General features: G+C 35.5%; 1 protein-coding gene across 1 annotated transcript; it reads left to right on the top strand.

The window, feature by feature from the left end:
• The first annotated feature begins 6858 nt into the window (after positions 1–6858).
• ZCCHC10 (zinc finger CCHC-type containing 10) lies at positions 6859–21156 on the top strand. Its single transcript, XM_001366323.4, has 4 exons — positions 6859–7292; positions 16624–16785; positions 18486–18527; positions 19217–21156. The coding sequence occupies exons 1-4, from the start codon at positions 7114–7116 to the stop codon at positions 19482–19484; spliced, it is 651 nt and encodes a 216-aa protein (XP_001366360.2). The 5' UTR covers positions 6859–7113; the 3' UTR covers positions 19485–21156.
• Positions 21157–21758: the final 602 nt, after the last annotated feature.

The raw sequence follows: 21758 nt of genomic DNA, 5'->3' as shown, positions 1-21758 counted from the left end.
CCGGAGTCTCTTTGGGCCACATCTTCTTCTGATATGGGCTTACTTAAGTCAGCTGTTACTGTGCAGATAAAAACTAAATCTAGCCCACCTCCTTCCATTTCTCAGTATCCCCTCTCAAAAGAGGCAATTGAGGGAATTACCCCAGTAATTAACTCATTAATTGCACAGGGAATAATAATCCCTTGTAAATCTGAATACAACACACCCATCCTGCCCATTAAAAAACCAAAAAGAGGGCCCGATGGCAAACACCAATATAGATTCGTGCAGGATTTGAGGGCTATGAACAATCACATTATAAATTGATACTCCATAGTTTCCAATATCAATATTATTATTTCTTCTATTCCTAGCACAGCTACATACTTTACAGTAGTAGACTTTTGCACAGCCTTCTTTTCCATACCCATACATGAGAACTCCAGGCATATCTTTGCATTCACCTGGCAGGGCCGTAAATACTCCTGGAGTAGTTTGCCACAAGGTTTTGTAGACAGCCCGAGGTTATTTGCGCAAAATGTGAGCCAAAATACAGATAATGTAAAATTTAAAAACAGCAAATTAATCGAGTACGTAGATGATCTACTCTTGGCTTCAACAGATGAGGAAACATGTCAGGAAGATAGCAAACAACTTCTTTTGGAATTATACAAAAGATGGCATAAGATCTTGAAGGATAAGGTTCAGTGGTGTCTCCCTAAAATAGAATATTTGGGGTTCATCCTGACTGTGGGTACCTGCTTTATTTCTCCCAATTGAATTGAGAATATTCAAAATTTAAGAGCTCCTGCCACTAAGAAACAGTTGAGAGCAATTTTGGGAGCAACAGGTTTTTGTAGACAATGGATTCCTTGCTATGGGGACATTACTAAACCCCTTATAGCACTAACAAGGGATTCGGTCCCTGAACCCCTCAAATTAGAACCAGAACACCTGTCAGTTCTATCAGATCTAAAAAAGGCTATCCTGTCTGCCCCTGCTCTAGGCATCCCAGATTACAAAAAGCCATTTACTTTGTATGTACATGAGCGAAGATGGGTAGTTTTAACTTCAGGTGTTTTAACTCAGACTTTGGGACCTTCTCAGCACCCAATTGCTTATTATTCTGCCCAACTGGACCTAGTAGCATCAGGAGCACCACCATGTCTTAGAGGAGTAACTGCTACAGTCTTACTAGTGACAAAAACTGTTGATCTCGTATTGTGCCCACGTGATGTAGAAGTATTGTTGCTAAGACATAGAATACAGGCATTTTCTGATCAGTGAATTACAAGGTATGAAATAACCTTGCTAAACAATGAAAACATTACCTTGAAGCACTGTTCAACTGTTAACCCTGCCACCTTGCTTCCAGATTTACCAACTTCAGGAGAACCATTACATAGTTGTGAAATACTAGTGTCCATGGCAGAAAAGCCTCGAGATGATCTCTTGGACACTTCCTTAAACAATTCAGATCTGGTCTTATTTACTGATGGTTCTTCTTTTATGAGAGATGGCATACACTACACTGAAGCTGCTGTAGTCACAGAATTTGCCACTGAGTGGTCAGCTTCTCTGCCCTCTAATATCAGCGCTCAAGGGGCAGAACTCATAGCTCTGAAACATGCCTGTATAATTGCCAAGGGTAAAAAGGCAACAATTTATATGGACTCTAGATATGCTTTTGGCATTTGTCACTCAGTCGGGATGCTATGGCTCCAGAGAAAATTTTTAATTTCAGCTGGAAAATCCATAGCTAATGCAGAAATTATTAATGAAGTTCTTTCTGTTCTCAAACTGCCTGAAGCCCTAGCTGTAGTTCATTGCTCTGCCCATACAGGGGGCTCTGACCCTATCTCTAGGGGAAATGACCGAGAGGATGCTGCTGCAAAGTTAGCAGCCATAGAAGGGCCTGGATTAATTTTAACATTAACAACCACTGATGATTTCAATTTATCACTTTCCTATAATGAAAAGGAAGTGGAAAAATGGAAACAAAAATTTAAAGCAAAACAGATTAATGGAGTTTGGGTGTTGTCTGAAGGGAAACCCCTGGTCCCTAGAAGTTTCTATCACCAAATTTGCCAATCTGTTCACAAAAATGGTCACTTTGGTACCCAGGGAATCATGGACTCTGTTAAGAGAGTATGGATAGCCCCTGGTATAACTACCATAGTCTCTAAAATGTGTTCTGCCTGATCTACCTGCCAGGCATATAACCAAAATGCCTTTTGTGGCAAAAATTTTGGTGGGTGTCCTCTGGCTTACACACCTTTTGAGCACCTACAGATAGATTTCAAAACAATGCCAGAGGCTGGACATTATAAATTTTGTTTAGTCATAGTAGATCAACTGACTAGATGGCCGGAAGCATTTCCTGTGACCCGAGCCACAGCGGCTTTTGTTGCTAAGGTGCTTTTAAAAGAAATTATTCCTTATTTTTGCCTGCCAGCAGTATTGATTCAAATAGAGGAAGTCATTTTACTAATTCTGTCTTAAACCAAATATATTCTTGCTTGGGGACAACTCCCAAATTCCATGTTCCATATCATCCCCAGAGCTTAGGCCAAGTTGAAAGGATGAATAAAGAACTTAAAACTATGATTGGCAAATTATGCAGAGACCCATTTAAAATGGCCTGAAATTCTCCCTCTGGCCCTATTTTATCTTAGAAGCAGTCCTAGAGAAGGCTTACATATCTCACCATTTGATATGCTTTTTGTACATCTGCCTATATAGGCTAAGCCTTTCTCCCTGGCATATACATCACTATTGGGGGAGATATTACTATTGCTTCCTATATACAGGAATTACAGCATAAACTGCATGAACTCCATGAATCTGGAACTGCAGTACAAGCCGGACCACTAGACTTTCACTTCACAACCTGAACCCAGGAGACAAGGTGTATATTAAGAATTTCCAGTGTCCTGGAGCAACTCAGCCTTCCTGGGAAAGACCATTCCAAATATTGTTAACTACTCCAACATCTATAAAGGTTGGAGAGAAGGACTCTTGGATTCATTGCTCACATGTAAAGAGAGCATCTTCTGTTGAGAGTTATTGACTGTATCCTATTACATGCATTGAATATAATAATCTATTGACATATGGATACTATTTTTCAAAAACACATTGAATTCCTGATTTTTTTCTTCTCTTTCCCTTATTTTTTTATTATTGCTTTTCTTTTGAATATTTGATTTCCCCCCCTGTCCTCATTTCTTGTACAAAAGGTACATACAATTAAATTTTTTTTCTCTCTCTCTGCAGTAATATAAGTTTAAATATACATACTTGATATATTATTAATACATACCTAAACAGCTTTAGACTGTGGAAATCTACCATTTATTGATAAAATGTTATGGGACTATGATTAATGTTTGTGTCTGATTCCAGGAAATGGGATAAAAACAAGGAGCACAGACTTAACCTGAATAGTGCCAAAAGAGCACACAGGAAATACTAAAGTGGACTCGAGGTTGCGACACTTGACATACATTAAGTCATAGGACTTCCTTGTATCTACACTCTTTATGAAGTAGTCATACAAGTTCAAAAATTTGACTCTCATGCTGGCTCCCTATATCCTTGAGAATGAAAAAAGTCAGACCAGGGAATGACACTTCCCTACAAAATAGAATTCCAGTTCCTTTCCTTCTTATAGTATGGCAACTTCCTGTAGTCTTGGTTGCAAATGGGTAAGTGAAATATTACCGCATTCTGCCCTATAGACTTGTGGGATAGAAATTACTTTAAAATGGAACTGTACAAGGGCCTTTTATGAATTTATTTTTGCTTACTGAACATTGTATATACATAGATTTTGGTATTTTGATTCTGTTTTTGAATTTTTTTTCTTCCCTTTCTCCCAAAAGTTTAACTTTCTTCCATATTTTTCCCTTTTTATATATTTTGTTTATTTGTTTTGTTTTTATTGTTTTTGAATTCTTTTAACATCTGACTCATACACCCCCATAACTCAACAATTTACCCTGAGACAAACTAGATGATTTTTTTAAACCCACTTCATGGGGTAGGGATTGTATTTTAATAAAAATACAAGATTTTGAAGGGTTTTTTTTTGTTTGTTTGAGAAAGATCTTCAAGGAAGAAGCTTACTAACTCCTAAATCCAGAGAATGAACTGTTGCAGAAAGATGGAAGAAGACCTATATTACATCAAGATCAAGAATGAACCTTGGGGTGTGGTTGATTGAACTGAAGGTTGATTGAATTTCTTATGAATATACACTCTTCTGCCAAAGGGGACTGCCTCCTAATTGGCTTTTGTCAATGCACCCAGCAAAACATTGTTTTTGTTGTCTCTCTCTATCTATCTCTCCTATTTTCCCCTTATCTCTAACTATTGTAATTTCATAGCTGGTATGTTTACAAGACCCAATGGAGAGACTAGTCTTCCTTGGGCCTCAGGTAGGATTGTGAATTTCAAAACTACTCCACCCTATTCAGACCATTCTTTAGAAGATCGGATTTAGCTATTTCCTGATTAATAACAATAGAGATACTTGAAATAATAGAATCAGGTCTTGGAAACTACATTCTCCACCCACCTCAGGGTAACAAGATTAGGAAGGGCTGCAGCAAACTCAAGATTTAATTATTTGAGAATATGGCCTTCAACAGACATGTGCAAAAAAAGGACAGACCTCTGGGCAGTCCTAGGTCAAGCTAAAGCCACCATTGGTACATGTGAACATGTGAGATGCAGGAAGTGAGGTAGAGAACAGCCTCTGGAATGCTCAGGACTTCCTGTGAGGGGGGCTAGAGTTGAGTTCGAGGCTGGTGCTTGGGGTTGGAGGAGCTCCGAGGACTTCCTTCCTTCAGATTGATCACATGAGTGATAAGGACTGATCACTTTCCCTGCCTTGGCTATCCAAGGCCTTAATGCCTGCTTTGGCTCAGCCTGTGCCAGAATGGTTCTGAGTTAAACTTCTTTCCTTCTCTCCCTTTTCCCTCTCTCTCTCTCTCTCTCTCTCTCTCTCTCTCTCTCTCTCTCTCTCTCTCTCTCTCTCTCTCTCTTTCTCTCTCATACTTTCTTCCTCCTGTTGTAATTAAAACACCATAAAAATTTGGCAGCTGACTTGAGTGTTGCATTTAGGAATTACATACGTGAATTCCTTGATGACCTAAATTAATATATATCAGTCTTTTAAAGTGATTTCAATATCACAGTTATTCTGATGGTCTGATGAGATTAATTATAGTTAAACACCCCTATGATCTGGGGCTATACCAATGTTACTCAAAAATTAAGATGTTCTTCCCCATCTTGGAAAAAATAATTACCCAGCATACTGTCTCTATTACTCCACCTCAGAAATAAGTGAGTAGCTTCATCTGATAGGTTCCTTATGTTGTGTAAAATCCCATATATGTGTATATTTTATTCCATTCTGAGAAGTTGCTAGCCACCTGTTAAATCCCCACTAGCTGATGTTAATTAAATTGTCTTCTGGCCTTGCCTTTATATTTACTGACCAAATCTATTTGCTGTTGTCTTACTCTTGGTGACCCCATTTATTGTTTGTTTGTTTTTTCTTTTCAAAGATCCTGGAGTTGTTCACCAATTTCATTCTTCAGCTCATTTTACATATGAGGACACAGAGGCAAATAGGGTTAAATGACTTGTCCAAGATCACATAGCTAGGATTTGTCCGAAGTCAGATTTGAACTCAGTTTTTCCTAACACCAGGCCCAGCACTCTTTCAGTGCACTGGGCCTGAAATGAAATTAGGAGGGAGAAATTACTCTTCAGGAGGATCTTAGGATCCCTGGACCAACAAGATTGATTGAATGGTTGGATCAGAGGCCATGGTGGTGTATATGAGAAAGTAAAAAACATTCAATGTTGTCTTCCTCTTTCTTCTTACCTCAGTCCTTTTGAAAAATTAAAATTTTTTTTCTCTCAGGAAGTAGGAAGGGGAGGGGAAGATGAGAAGGGTGGCAACATGCCTATTTTATCTTGAGTGTAATAACTCATATTAAAATAATAGGATAAGCAGGAGTAGCTAGGTGGCTCAGTGGATGGAGAACCAGGTCCTGGGTTCAAACCCAGAAAAAAAATATATTTTGAACCCTTACCTTTCATCTTAGAATCAATGCTTGGTATTGGTTCTAAGGCAGAAGAATGGTACGGGCTAGACAATGGGGGTTAAGTGACATGCCCAGGGTCACACAGCTAAGAAGTGTCTGAAACCACATTTGAACCCAGGATCTCCTGTCTCTGGGCTGATACTCAATCCACTGAGCTACCCAGTTTCCCCCCAGAAAAAAATAATTTGTTGATACTCTGACACTACTTAGTGGTCTGACCTTGGTCAGGTCACTTAACCCCCATTGCCTAGCCATTGCCTAGTCATTACCACTCTTCTGTTTTAGAACCAACAAATAGTATGGATTCTATGAGAATAAGGGTTTAAAAAAAATAAAGTATAGAAGATGGAGAGATTGAATACACCCCAGTACGGGAGGAGGAGGGTTGAGAAAGGAAGAGCATAAAGAAGGAGAAATATGCAAAACTGATTAGGCAATTGCCCCACCAAAATATTGTCAGGATATAGCCCTGGGGTAGGAACCCAAAAAAGAGAGATCTGAGAAAAGGGCAGGGCATATAAGACTGAGCTCCTCCCCATTTCCCACTAGCTACGTTGCTTTTGGAATTCCGTGGAACACTTCATCACGCCTTGAACCCTGGGAGCTGGGATACAAGAGACGCCTCAGGGTCTAAGGGACTACTGAATACCCTGGGGTGGAGGAGGAAACCGAAGGACCTCCAGAACTGAGGCAAGAGGCCGGGGTAAATAGGACACGCCCCCAGGAGCTGGAGAACGCGCAGGACACGCCCCCCAGAGGGAGGGAAGGCAGGGCACGCCCCTTGCCCCAGATGTCCCGCCCACTTCCCCCTCCTTCAGGGGCAAGTGATGGCAGCTCTGGTTTTCACTTCTCGGATCCATCCAATATCTTCTCATTCTCTTCTCCCTACAGGGAAGGGCAACACTGCTCATGATCCTGAATCTGGGAGTCTGGATTGGCCGTCTGTCTCTTTCCGGAGGGCTCCGGCCGAAAATATCCGCGATGATCGAGTCCTCCCAGGCCCCGAAGGAAGATGGCGTCCACCATTGGGAGAAGACCTGCCTGCCTCTCTAGCCGTAGCTATTCCCGTCTCTATGGCCTCCAACGAGTTCTATTTCCACCTAGGGGATTCTTCCCAGGATGCATTGCTGTGGTCCCGGTTCTCGCTAAGATGGCGACTCCCATGCACCGACTTATCGCCCGGAGGCAGGCGTAAGTGAGGGTCCCCTGCGGCTTAGGGATTTCTTCATTCTTTTTCCCATAGCTTTGCTGACTTTTTTTGAGGGCCCCTAAACGTCTCTGGGAACTAGGGGCCCTCTGTCTTGGGTTGAGGGGCAGTGAATGGACAGCCTGGATGTTGTGGGCCTTAGGGAGAGGGAGACTGGCATACGTGGGAGAGCCCCCGGCAGGCAATTTAGGGAGGCGAAGCTCGGGAGGCCTCCCTTTAGCAAACGAAGGAATATCCAGGTCGTTTAAGAAAACAAGGACAGGAAAAAGTCTTCGGTTGTTACTGAAATCGAAGTTTCTTTTTACACCCCTGCCATCACTACTGTTGGCTCTAATGTACAGATTAAAAACTTCTCATCGTTTTTTTCTCTCACTTTCTAGTAGTTGATGAAAACCTAATTTAGAGACCTTTTTTCAATTGGGAAAATTACATGAAGATTGTATTAGTTTCAATTACCCAGTTGATGCATTCCAAAAGCAAATGTATTGAAGATTCTAGAATTAAATAGTAAGTAAAATATAAGGGGTCAGGAAGAGTCTGACACGACCGAAAAACCACTAAACAAAAGGATATAATAATTGGAAATAACAAATATCCGTTCAGTAAACCCAGAAAATAATTTGTAGATCCTTGGAGTCCCATTCTAAAGGATAGAAAAGCAAACATAAGTATTCTGATTATTATGTAAATTATAGACTATTAGAAAGTTTTACTATTAAAACCAAGACAAAAAAACTTGCTTGTAAACACAACTATTTTCTTTTATTACATTTTTTACAACTGTAAATATTCTCATTAAATTTATTTTTTTGAGGCTTTTTGGTTTTTGGTTTTCATTATGTAGGTACAAAGAAATATACATAATTACAAAGTTGTACCTGTTGAAAAAAATTTTATCAATTTTTCATGGCAAAAAATTTACAAATAATACTTATTTGGAATTAAAATAAGTAAACATGTATTCCTGCTTTATTTACTCTATCCTTTTAAAACTTGGATTGGAACTTTAACTTGGAAATAAGTCCTTTTTTGTTTTTTAATTAAAGGACACATGAGTCACAAAAGTTAAGTTAGCAAGCATTTATTAAGGGAAAGGATAAGAAATCATGAATATTGGATCCTAGTATTTTTGAGACCATCTTATAAAAAACTAGACTCTTATACAGTGTTCTTTTGGCTTGCATTATTGTAACATAACACAGGTTCACATTTATTGTGGTAATCATATAATTACTTGAAAGGAAACTTAAAATTTATAATAGCATCATATAGGGCAGGCAGCCAGCTAGGGCCTTTTTCTTGGCCAGCACTACAGTTTGTATTTTTTTACTGAAACAGAACTTGTACTTTTCTATAGAAAAATCCAAGCAAACAAATCAATTTGTTGGGCCAGGTAGTTAAAATTCTGTTGTATGCTAAACTCAATTTTAGGTGCTATTAACGCTCTAGGGTCAACAAGACAAACATCAAAAGTTATTAAGTAAATTGTATATTATCAAATGATTGTATAGTTCAGTTATACACCACAGGAATTTAGGAAATAAAAATATTTTTTTAGTTAGAATGGAAACATTGGGTCCTTCACTAAGCTTTTGGGGGGAAATAGAATTTAGATTGGTAGAAAGAAAGAAAGATGAGAAGGCAAGCCATACAAGCACAACAATTTGAGTAACTATTTTAACCCAGATATGAATTTGGCTTGTATGGGATTAGCCTGATGGGATATGGAATTTTATAGGTTAAGTGGGTTCCATTGATAAAAGGTTATTTCAGAGGAAGAAGGAATAAAATTTTAGGAAATTTCATGAAAACTTTGAAACTTTTAAAACTTCTTCATTCTTAAATTTAAAATTTCTTCTTAAGATTTCTTCTCATGTTGGTACTCCCTCCACCAGAGCAGATCACATATCTTCTTTTCCTGAATAATTTTTACCTGTAGTTTAATATTTTGATGGGTTTGTGATCACTTGAGGTAGGTAACCTCCAGTAATGCAGATCACAACCTATTAATGTCTTCTCATGTACCACTTATCTATGCCCTCCTATAATTTATATGAGGTCCACCAAATATATTGAGGCCTTCCTTAAATCTCTTGTTGATTCATGGATACTGTGGAGTATATCAGGCATCCCTTGCTCTCTTGACATAACTTGCCCTTCTTCCTTTTACTGACTTCCTTTAAAGATTCCTGTCTGTGTCTTCCACATATATTCTATTGAGGATCTATCTAATGTAATAGAAGCTTTCCTCTAGATCTTTTTATATTTGGGTTTATTTCTCTCTCAACTTTAGTTGTGCTGTTCCTTTTATGTTTCCTTGATAATGTTTTCATGGCATTTTTTGTGTGCAAGACTTCGTTGGCAAAATCAATTTCCGAAAACCTTTTCCTTTTAAATATTTATTAATGCCTAAAATGTGCAAGGCACTGCACATTTAGTATTAGAAATTTTTTTTTAAAGCCCTCAAGGAGACTTATGAAAAGAATGCTATCCACATCCGGAGAAAGAACTGTTGGAGTAGAAATGCAAAAGAAAACATGATTTATCACTTGTTTATTTGGGGTTTTCGTTTTAAAAGATTGCTCTTTTACAATAATGAACAATATGGAAATAGGTTTTGAGTGATAATACATGTAAAATCCAGTAGAATTGCTTGTCAACTACAGGAGAGGGGAGAAAGACAACATGAATCATGTAACCTTGGAAAACTTATGTGTAGATTTGTTACTGGAATAAAATAAAGAAAATTTTAAAATAAAGTAAAAAGCCCTTGAGGAACTTAACCTGAAGGGAAATACAAGCTAATTTGATGAAAGAAAAGGAATAAACAGCTGGAGGACTCAGGGAAGATTTTACTGATAAGGTATTATTCAAGGAGGGAAAGATTCTGAGAAGTGAAGATGAGGAAGTGACTTTCAGTAGTATGGGGTATAGTTTTTACAAATGAATGTGGTCAGAAACTGGAATCTCAAGTTCTAAGAAGTCTAATTTGGCTAAAACATAGGTTGTGAAGAGGAGTAAGAAAAGAATGAGAAATTAATTTGGAGAAAGTTTGTGGAAAGCCTTAAATACCAGGGTGAAAAATTTTTATTTTAAAGGCAATGAAGAGTTTCAGGAGGTTTTTGAGCATGAAGATAACATGGATAGATTTATGCCTTAGAAAAATTATTTTGGCAGTTGTGGATGGGAGAGAGTAAATATTAAAACTAGGGACCCCAATTAGGAGGCTACATTGTCAGAGGGCTTAAAGTAGGTTAGTCACTGGATGGGTGAAGGGAGGTAGTAGATATAAGAGGTTGTGGTGTTAACTGATTGGATGTGAAGAATGAGAATGAGGAAAGAACAAGGGAAAGGTCATAAATCTGAATGTTTGGGAGAATAGTAGTGCCCTCAATAAAAACAGGGATTTCAGGAGAGGGATCGGTTTATTATTATAAACTCCTGTTAAAGAATGTTATGTTCTAGATATATTGAGTTTGAGATGCCAACATGATATTCGGAAGATGTTCAGAAGAGAGATTAGGTCTGGTTATATAGATTTGGGAATTAATTGTATAGAAGTGATCATTAAATTTACAGGAAATGATCAATTTTTCAAGAGAGAGTACAGAAGAGGGGCCAGTTGTAGAGCCTTGGGAGACCTTGTGTTGGGGCAGGAGGCAGATAATTAATCCTCATAGAAGGAGAAATTAAACAAGTAGGAGGAGAATTAAGAAAAAGGAGTGCTAGGGGAGGAGATGGTTAACAGAGCCAAAAGCAGTAGCTAGATCAAGGAGAATGAGAACTAAGAAAAGGACATTGATTTTAGCAATTAAGAGATCACTGGTAAAATTTTGACTCCAGAAAATTAATGATAAAATTTACCTCATGTTTCTGTAGAGAGGCAGCAGATAGATTATGAGTGTAGAATAATCCATACTGTTTCAAACTTGGCCAATGTGTAGATTTGTTTTGCTTAACTGCCCTTTGTTATAAAGGAAATTTTTTTTAGTGCAGGATGAAAATTATTGAGAAATGAAAAGGCATCAGTAAAATTGAGCATAAATTTTGTCAAGTGTCAGGGTGGAAGCCACATTGTAAGTAGTTGAGAACCTAGGAGAGAGTGAAGGAATTGAATGTAAATTATTTTTTCTAGGAATTTGGCTGGAAAAGGTAGGAAGAGATCTAGAAAGTTGCTTGAGGGCTTGGCAGGATTAAGCAAAAGTTGTTTTAAAAAAAGATGGCGAAGACCTGAACAGGTTTGAGCATGTTTGTACTTGAGTTTAGTTCACATCTATTTCCCTTTGGGTCACCTACATTTTCAATTTTCCAAACTAGTAGAATTCTGTGGTTTATAACTATATAATATTTAGAAGTTAATGGAGTTAAAAAGATGAGGATTTGGGAGGGAAGATGGAGGTGATCAGGAAATAGTTTGAGAATTCTGAAAGCTCTGTACAGCTTATACATTTAAAAAATAGTTTTCCCTATCAAAAGACATTCACTATCACCTTTTTAAAAAGTGGATTCTATTCAGTCAATACTGTGATTGTTTAAAGTTGAACAAAACAAAAATACATTGTGCCTGGGTTCTTTAATTCAATATAAGGAACTAAGAAGAGGATCTTTTTTTTTTCTTTTTTTAAAAATGTTTTTGATAGCTTTAGTTTCTGCATTATCATTGTTGCCCAAATATATTCTTGTCCACTCCACTCTCATTCCTAGAGAGAGGTTCCCTTGTAACAAAGAATTTAAAAAAGGGGGGGGGGGGAGTTTAGCCTACCTGACCAGCATATCAGCAGAATCTTAATAGTATATGCAATGTTCTACACTTTTACTCTCCCACTTCTGAAAAGAAAGGAGGGCAGTGAATTTTCTTCCATTTCTTCAAGGCCAAGCCTTTATTAAGATTCCAGCATTCGGTTTCAGAGTTGAGTTTTTTTGATTCTTTTTGTTTATATTCCTCTGGTCAGTCTGTATATAGTTTTTCTTGGTTTTACTTATTAATTATTATGACTTTCTGTGTTCTTCACTTTCGTTATTTCTTAGGTCAAAGTATATGCCATTCATGTGCCAAAATTTACTTGGCTATTCCTCAATTGATGGGGATCTCTTTTATTTTTAGTTCTTTACTATTTCTAACCACATTACTATAGGTATTTTGGTGTATGTAGAACCTTTTTTTCTTTTGACCTCCTTGTAGATTAGTAGTGATAGAATCTCTGGGTCAATGGGTATGGACATTCTAGTCTCTTTTATAGCATAATTCCAAATTAGATTAGACAAATTCACAATCCAACTAACATTGTATTAATCTTTTAAGAGGTTTTTAAAAATAATAATTTTATATCCATTTAGTTTTCTGATAACTTGTTAATTCTTTATAATTCTACTTTTAAGCATCCTTTGGAATCTGTTTTAAATCCTGTAAGCATTAGATGTAAAAAATTGGTTTGGAGGTTTCTTCTGACCCTATGCCATTAAATAATGAATTTATATTAATTGGGAAGAGAGATTTTTGATTGACTTAGAGCAAATTAGGAATGAGAGATGGAGAAAATGTCAGTTTGTATTCTTTGAGAAGCTTGCCCCATCTAATAAAGAAAAATATTTAAGCTTAAATATTTAAGTGGATTCATGAGATTATTAATGTGGGAATTCACACATATGTCAGGGTTCTTCTGTAAATTCTCTGCAAAAGATTTATTCTGTTAGAAACTTCTATAGGTTTAGTAAGAGTTGATGGGTATGAATGCTATCCTATCTACTTTCCATGTATTATATAGGCCCACCTCTTTCTCTAGCTATTCCTGCTTGTTCTTGGTGATATATTTTATGTCACTTCTTGCACACAGGTTATCATTAGTAAAGTATTGCAGCCTTGTTTTGTCTACAGTTCGATTCAGCAAACATTTATGAAGCACCTACTACATTCAAGGAAGTATGGTAGGTTCTGGGAATACAGATATGCAATATATCTTTCCATTAACCTTGGGTGACTTGTAATTTTGATTCTTGATATCATTGTTGTGGTTGATTTACAACCATAGAGCAATATCAAGAGAATACTAGTGTTAAAATATAGGCTTTCATAGTTAAGATCACTGAAAGCACTATATAGGGTCTTAAATGCAATACAGACTACTAGTTCCATTTGTGCAATTCATGTACTAATGGACTTATTTAATTGACTGCCCATCCAACTGCATGTTACAATCATGGCTATGACATTCTTCACTTATTTGAATTTTCCCTTTAAATTATTAGACTATTCTTTTTTTGAATGATGTAAATCTCATTGAGGAGACTCTAGATTTCTAATACTTGCTTAGTTAAGGATAATTAGTTGTAAACAAGGAAAACATGGGGGAAATGTCACCATCAATTGGGAGTTTCATACAGATTCTGCCAAGAATTTCCTTGTGATTGTGAACAAATTTGGCAGGCATACTCCTATTTTATGCCTCAATTGATATTTATTATCAGAAGCATTGAATAATTCTCTCAGTGGTGGCATCTATTAAAGTATCTTATATTATTTTCACAGATGCACAATAGTTGCCTTTTTAGAAGAGCTTAGCCAAATTTATATGTATAGTTTACACACGCAGAAGCAACAAAAAATAAAGGGTGCTATTGTATTCTTTACACTTCTTTCACCTCAGCTCTGTGTCTTTCTGAGTCCTTATCTCCTTAGTCTCATCTCAGGTTCTGCCTCTTCCCAAGAAGCATATGCATATGTGCTCTGTGTGTGTGTGTGTGTGTGTGTGTGTGTGTGTGTCTGTGTGTGTCTGTGTGTGTCTGTGTGTGTGTGTACATAGTTTTATACATGTTGTCTCCTCCATGAGATTGTGAGCTCCTTAAAAGTAGGGACTTGTTTTATTTTTTTTCCCTTTCTTCCTTTCCCTAGTGCTTAGCACAGTGCCTGATATATATATATATATATATATATATATATATATATATATAGTAGGCACTTAATTCTGGTTGACTGATTTGACTGAAGACTTCCCTATAATCGTCTTCCTTTGGATGGTAGTGCTTTTTTCCTTCTCAAATTATGTTGTATTATATAATTTTTTGTATACATGTTGTATACCTCCAATAGACTCTTTGAGAATAGGAGGTTTTAAATTTTATTTTTGGCCTTTGTATCTCTAATAAGTGATAATGGTTGTTAGATGTGTACCTATGAAAATGTGATCTGTTGTAGAGAATCAGCTGGACATCACTCATCCTTTTTTGTGTTCATCAATACAACAGAGATGTGTACTTTAGCCATGGGAATGCTGGATTTGGAGACAAAAAAACCTGTGTTTAAATCCTGGCTATGCCACTTGGTATTTGTATGGCCTTGGGCAAGTCACTTAACTTTTCTAATTTTTAGTTTCTTCATCCCTAAAATGAAGGAGGAAGACTAAATGATCCTTGAGTTCTCTTGCATTTGAATGATTTGCGATCTTAAAAGGTCTGTTCAGTCACCTTTTTTAGTTATACCATCTATAATCTTTTCCATTATAGGGAATATTCCTCTTTGAATTATCTTGAAAGGCAATCTCAGAGTTCCTTTAAAATTATGTTGCTTTTGACACAGATGTCTCCTCTATGAATTTGATCTAGTGTTGCCTCTCTATCAAGTAGTGAAGTATTAACTAGCCAAATGTGATTATTCTCATTGATGATAAGTATAGATAAAAAATGTCAGCAGATCTTTTTCATTTTATGCCAGTTTGTTTTCCACTCAGTGTTAGTGAAACTCTTAATCTTTTGTCATCTTACTTAATAAAGTTTGTACTATGAATTAATGTTGCCATGTAATAGAGCTCCTCTAAAATAAAAAAATAGGAATTTTCCAACTCAGGTGTCAATGGCTAAATTTCCATAAGAAATTATAATAATCACAGGGATGTCTTGTCTATTTTTATTCTTTTTCAAAATTATTAGCTTATGTATGCCAGATTGGAGCTATTTTATACCTAATTTATTTTTTTAAACCCTTACCTTCCATCAATACTGTGTATTGGTGCCAAGTCAGAAGAGTGGTAAAGAATAGGCAATAGGAGTTAAGTGACCTGCCCAGGGTCACATAGCTAGGAAGTATCAGAGGTCTCCTATTTGAACCCAGGACCTCCCGTCTCTAGGCCTGGCTTTCAATCCACTGAGCCACCCAGCTGCCCCTGGAGCTATTGTAATTGGATTTTTTTTTCTCATTTTGGTTATTTGTTCAAATTTGGTCATATTTTTTACCTGTTTTTCAACCAATCTGACTGCCTCATTGACTGCTCACTTTGAAATGATTCCCTTGTGATAACCTTTGAAATTATAACCTTTCTAAAATATGATAGTGGCCATTGTTTGCTGTCTCCATTACCTTTTGGTTCTCTTCTTGAAGAAATTTATGATATATTGGCACAAGGCTTTTAATTTTCTACAAGCCTCTGACCACTTTAAATTTTTAATGATGAACTAAGTTTTCTAACATTTTCCATCACTCCATGCTCATGTTAACATTGAAGTCACCTGAGTATCAGAATATATGTAGATTTGGTTTAGAAGATCATGTCAAGTTCCTCAGAGAATTTAACTATTACGTCCTCTGCTGTAGAGGTTAGTACATTAGATTAGATACAGTTATCTTCATGGTGGTCTTTTTGCTTATTCTTAACTATAAGCATTATATGATTGAGTTCACCAGAACTGATGTTTCTTGTTGCCCTTGGGCACATAATGAAACCAACTCCACAAACTCCTTTATTCGTCTCCAAGGAAAACCTGTGAGCCACTCTTCCATTTAGCTGCAACTTATTTTTTGTCTTCTGGTTTCATTTATAGTGAGAATGTCAATATGAATATGAACCAGATAAAAGGTAGGTTTTCCTTTAGTATTTATGAATAATGTATCACATTTAACTGTTTTGCTCATTGTTCATCACCTGAGACAGTCTTTAACTCAGGATCCACACATAAACTTTTGGAAGTCTGAGCAGCCTGGGAGAAATTAATAAATTAAAATCCTACCATATACCATCTATGCTTTATTAATCTGGTGTCATAGGTAATTTAATATTCTTTTTTCTCCTAGCATATTTCAGTAGAAAGGAAGACCAAGTATCTCATATTGTAATGCTTCCCCTTTTTTTCCAAAAAAATTCTATTTGAAAATTATTCCTGACCTTGTTAAGACAGCACAAATAGTTGAATCCAAGATGAAGCTTTTTAAAGTTAGAAACTAAAAATATGTTTTTTAAAATTTCTTATTACTTATATTTAACGGTAGGTTGTGTGATATTTGTAAGCCAAATCTTATTGCTGTTCTTATATGTATTGCTTTTGTAGGGAAGCAAATAAGCAACATGTGAGATGTCAGAAATGTTTAGAATTTGGACATTGGACATATGAATGCACAGGAAAAAGAAAATACTTGCATAGACCTTCAAGAACAGCAGAACTTAAGAAAGCTTTAAAAGAAAAAGAAAACAGATTATTATTACAACAAAGGTAAGTTTACCTGGTCATTTATATGATGATAAAAAGAAGAAATTTATTTTCTTCTGTTAGCGTACCTTCCCTAGATTTAACATTAGAATTCCTATGAAATCAGGAATGTATAGAAAAGCTAAGATATGCATTTGAGTCTTTTTTTCCTATTTAGTGAAGATTTTTTTCTATTTAGTGAAGATTATGAGTAGGATACTTGTGAACTCTTTGCAGCAGCAAAATGTCATTGGCCCTAGGCTCAAATTTTAAAGAATAAAATAGTAGGTAGATAATCAGACTCACTGGAGGTTTTATTTTGTTGGAATATTTTTCACAGCACAGATGGAAATACCTTAAAAGAAATAGCTGTCTTAAAAACCTTATAGGTGCCTTTTTATATGTAGGCTCAATAGATAGTGGCTATAACTACTAAAAAAAATGATGACAAAATGATGAATGTGTCTATCTTGAATCTTGATAAATGCGTGTGGATCTCATTTTACTCTCGACATGGCAGTACAACAAATAATAAATTTCATTTGGTTACTACATTTGATCTTGATTTCCTTAAAGATCTTAAACTCATTTAATGGCATAATAGAAGTTTTAGGAAGTTAGCAAGAAACCATTATGTATTAGTTGTAGATAAGCCAGAATAAAAAATTTAAAATATAAACAGCACGATAGCATTATAATACTTGTATAACTTTCAAACTTTATTTTTGTCAGGGTAGGAAAGATATCAATAGGTCATTTGTTATTTCTGTTAAAAATTTACCTATTGTATATGCTACATATTTGGCAAAAAAAAAAACCATCAGAAGAGCTTGGCATATCAAGTTTCTGGTTTTAGAACCAAGTGATTATATAGGCCAGCGATATATCTTTTTCACTTACATGCACTTACTGACACTCGCAACTCATAGAAAATGTATGAGTGGTCTTAACTGAAAGGTAGCATTTTTACTCTTTAAGTTTTATAATATTTTAACAGCAGGCCAGTGCTAACTCAAAAATTACAGTCTTGTTTTGGCCTGCTTATAAACTGCTGTATATAAAACAGTTTACTTCGTCTGTATCAAGACTTTGGTTACCTTAGTCACTGACATGCATAACACTGTAAAGAATTTGACTGTTCAAATGACAAACCCTAACCTACTATAATAGTTGAATAGATGACTATATTATGTATAGTCTTAATTCAAGACTTCAGTGAATCTGTGATTTCACTGATATATGGGTGTTTCTTCCATCAGTAGAAATTGTAATTATGCATACTTTCTCATGCTGCGCAATTTTTATTCATGTTCTCTCATAAATCCTCAACAGAGTATCTACCCATGGTATTATAGGCCTTTCTGTATGTAGGTTTTATTTTTATATTTTGAGGGGATCATTTCATCCCTTGCATTATCCATTAGTTATCTTTCACTCTTTTGTCCCATGACTTATTTTTCCCCCATATTATTCCATTTCCATCTTTTTTTTCTGTTCATAAATTCTTTTCTAATACTACTTTTTTCCACAACCAACAATAGAAAATTTCTACTCAATTATAACAAAATATCTTGTTTTCTGACTACACAACTGTTTTTCTCTAATGTAAATGTCAGTTTTGGGGCTAATAAGGGGTTATTTGCATATGTATGTTTGTAACCATTTATTAATGGGAATTTTTCTCTCTCTCTTCCCTTCCCCTTACCCCCAATGTTTATCACTAGCATTGGAGAAACTAATATAGAAAAAAAGTCCAAGAAAAAAAGGTATGTGTGGCTTTAGGAACATTGTATGGGGACTATATTTTAGTGATTGGAGAAAGAGAGAGCAAATGACTAGAAATAGTAGTCACATTTAAATGTTAGAGATCTGTAAGGTAGTTTGTGATTCAGCACTAGAACATCTTTAGACCTGCTCTTCTCCTTATCATCTTTTTTTCTGTCTACTTTTTCCTTTTCTTTCTATTTTTCACTGTTTCCTATTCCTTTGTATCTGGAAAGAATAGAAATTTTTAGTTTGGGATAGTAGAAAGCTTGCTTGTTTCAGTTGTGAGAAAAAGCATAAAGTTGTGTATAATCAGTTTCCTTGTATTCTGAAGTACTTAACTCTAAGAATGTTAAATATTTATTTTATAAGGTTTAGACACAAAATTAACCTTTTTAATACATTGGAACATTACTATTACTCTTAAGTATAGAAGAATTCATTATGAGGTAAGCCCATCTTGCGTTCCCATCTTTGAAAGTCTTAACTTTTGAAATACCAAGAGGAGATTTGGCTATATGGGATAATATTATCCTGTATAAAGCAATCTCAAGGCAAGAAATCCAGGGATAGCATCCCAGTAAGGCTTCACTATACTAAAGAAGACTTATTTTTCTTAAACCTATAAGAACTCTTTTGCATATTTAAATAATAGTAGCTTCTCCTTAGACTAACTTTCATTATCTATTAGGTCTAAGAGTGTTACCAGTTCCAGCAGCAGTAGCAGTGGAAGTTCAGCCAGTGACTCTTCATCAGAGAGTGAAGACTCCTCCACCTCTTCTTCCTCTGATGATAGTGATACTGAGGAAACCTCTTCTACTTCATCCTCATCACCCTCCTCAACTAGTTCTTCCTCTTCCTCTGATTCTGAGTCAGATTCCAGCTCTTCCTCCAGCACCAGCTCTAGCACAGATAGCAGCTCTGATGATGAGCCACCAAAGAAGAAGAAAAAGAAATAGAATTGCTTTAAGCATCTCTGATCATTTAGAACTGATGAATTGACAAATGCTGATGTATTTCTCAAAAGGGAAGTTGGAATATGTTGTGGCCAAATGGAATAACTGGTCAAAATTTCAAGAATTCAACGCTTTCTAAATGTTTCACATTTTAAGGGCATAAAGATTATTAATAACAAAGTATGGATGTAGTTTTTTTATTTTAAGGGGAATTTTGTGTTATTTTTTGTCTTTAAAACATATCTTTAAATTTAATCAAAGCTGAAATCCAGTAAATCTGGTATTTATGTAATGAAATATGTACACTTTTTCTCTTTGTGATATAAATGCCATACCTTGTTTATATGTTGGTATTATATAAGCTAACACTTGTTTCACTTGTTTTCAGGATGATCCTGTAAAATAAATGGGAACAATTAATTTCTAATGGTTTTGCCTAAATATTACTATCTATATTAATCAGATTGAATACAGTGTTACTACTATGAGGGTGTCATCTCATTGTTAACAATGTGTTATATTTCTAAGTTTATCCTCAGAGGGTTTGTTGTTTCTGGGATTTTTTTTTTAACTTAATGTCAGAAAGGAACTGTAATGAGATCTGTGTTAATCTAGTGGATATTTTTATTTGTGGGCAACAATTTTCAGCTTGCTAGGGTATTTTTTATTTTCTTCTGATTCCTTAAATGCTCAGAGCCATACTGTTTTGGAGATAGACTGTCTGATAGGTAAACAATCATCTTGAGTAAGCTAAAGGGAGAAGAAAAGAAAACTGAAATTAGTTTAATCTTGGTGCCTTTTGATAAAAATATATGATAATAGAAGAGTGGCTGCATGAAAGGTTGAATTAAATATTTTGTTTGAGCACTTAAATGAATATATACATACACACATACTTGAATGTATATGTATGTGGATGTATGTAAGTATTTCTTATATACGTGTGGGTGGGTGTGTCTGTGTGTATGAAATCTGAAAAAAGATCCTAACAAAGTTACCATTCCAGAAGATTGGCAGGTAAAGGAAGGGGACATGAAATAGAGGTTTTTTTTTTTAACAGAAATTTAAGACAAAATAAGTTGCCTTTTAGTTTCAAAATACCCAAAAGGAAGATTCTTCCCCTTTACTATTTTTGCAATTATTGTGTTGCACAATTCACATGGTACTTACATTGATATAAGAGTTTATGTTGGATAAATTCAGTATGTTTACATAGACAGAATGTATACAGTAGTTGAAATCCAGCATGAAAGATGCAGGTTAAAAATGAAATATAGAATTATACTTCTTAGTAGATAACAATTTGTTGTGAGAAGTTTATTCAGTTGACAGTCATTTTATCCTGTGATGTAATCCCTTTTTTGGGGTAGGGTGCAACATTTGTGGGAAAAGAGTGTCAAATATCCTGATTTTTGTTTCAATATAGTGTAAACTATGGATATTAAACTATTTTTATATTTTTATGAGAAAGTAGTGTAGAGTTACTTTTAAATAAAATGTGCTTCTATTTAAATGTTAAAAAATAAATATCTTGTCAGTCTTAAGGAGTCTAATTGTTTGTTTTACAGAATCACTTGAAAAGATTGTAAATAAATTACTAGAACATTATTTGAAAGACTCGTGTTAAAGAATGTTCCAGTTAACTGGGAAACAATAAATTCTCAAACAAGCACAATTTACTAAGCTAATTTTCTTTATGAATATATTAATGTTTGGAGCTGCAAGACCAAAAGATGGGTTGATAAGCTCTCAAATTTGAAATTAAATAAAGTTCACAATTTTGTAATATAAATATTCTAAAGAATTTGCTGTAATTAGGTCTAGGAAGGACTTTTATGGTATGCTCTAGGAGATGCTTTCTAGAGTAGGACTCCAGTCTAAAGTGTCAAAGTCATGAATTGACTAACAAATAATTCTTTAAAAATTAAGGGTTGGATCACATGACTTTTTAAGCACCTTCCAGCTTTAAATCTTAAGGAATCTATAAGACTAATGATGGGATAAAAGTGAACTTTTTTTTTAAAACCTTACTTTCTATCTTAGAATCAATATTGTGGATTGGTTTCAAGGGAGAAGAGTGGAAAGGACTAGGTAAGTGACTTGCCCAGAGTCACAGCTAGGAGAAGTATCTGATACCAGATTTGAACCTAGGACCATTCATCTCTAGGCCTGACTCAATCCACTGAGCCACCCAGCTGTCCCCAAAAGTGAAATGTTTAAACACATTACTGAATACTAAAATCAAAGAGTGGCACTTGAAAGATGTAAATTTAAAAA

This window comes from Monodelphis domestica, chromosome 1, assembly GCF_027887165.1.
Source record: "Monodelphis domestica isolate mMonDom1 chromosome 1, mMonDom1.pri, whole genome shotgun sequence".
NCBI classification, from domain to species: domain Eukaryota; kingdom Metazoa; phylum Chordata; class Mammalia; order Didelphimorphia; family Didelphidae; genus Monodelphis; species Monodelphis domestica.
The sequence above is the reverse complement of the archived record's forward strand: the minus strand, read 5'-3'. Positions and strand labels throughout refer to the sequence as shown.

Bases quoted from the DNA above. Each gene is read 5' to 3' on its own strand.
- ZCCHC10 (XM_001366323.4), top strand. From the start codon at position 7,114: ATGGCGTCCACCATTGGGAGAAGACCTGCCTGCCTCTCTAGCCGTAGC. The intron at 7,293-16,623 runs GTAAGTGAGGGT...TTGCTTTTGTAG, and splicing joins CTTATCGCCCGGAGGCAGGC to GGAAGCAAATAAGCAACATG. The intron at 18,528-19,216 runs GTATGTGTGGCT...ATTATCTATTAG, and splicing joins AAAAAGTCCAAGAAAAAAAG to GTCTAAGAGTGTTACCAGTT.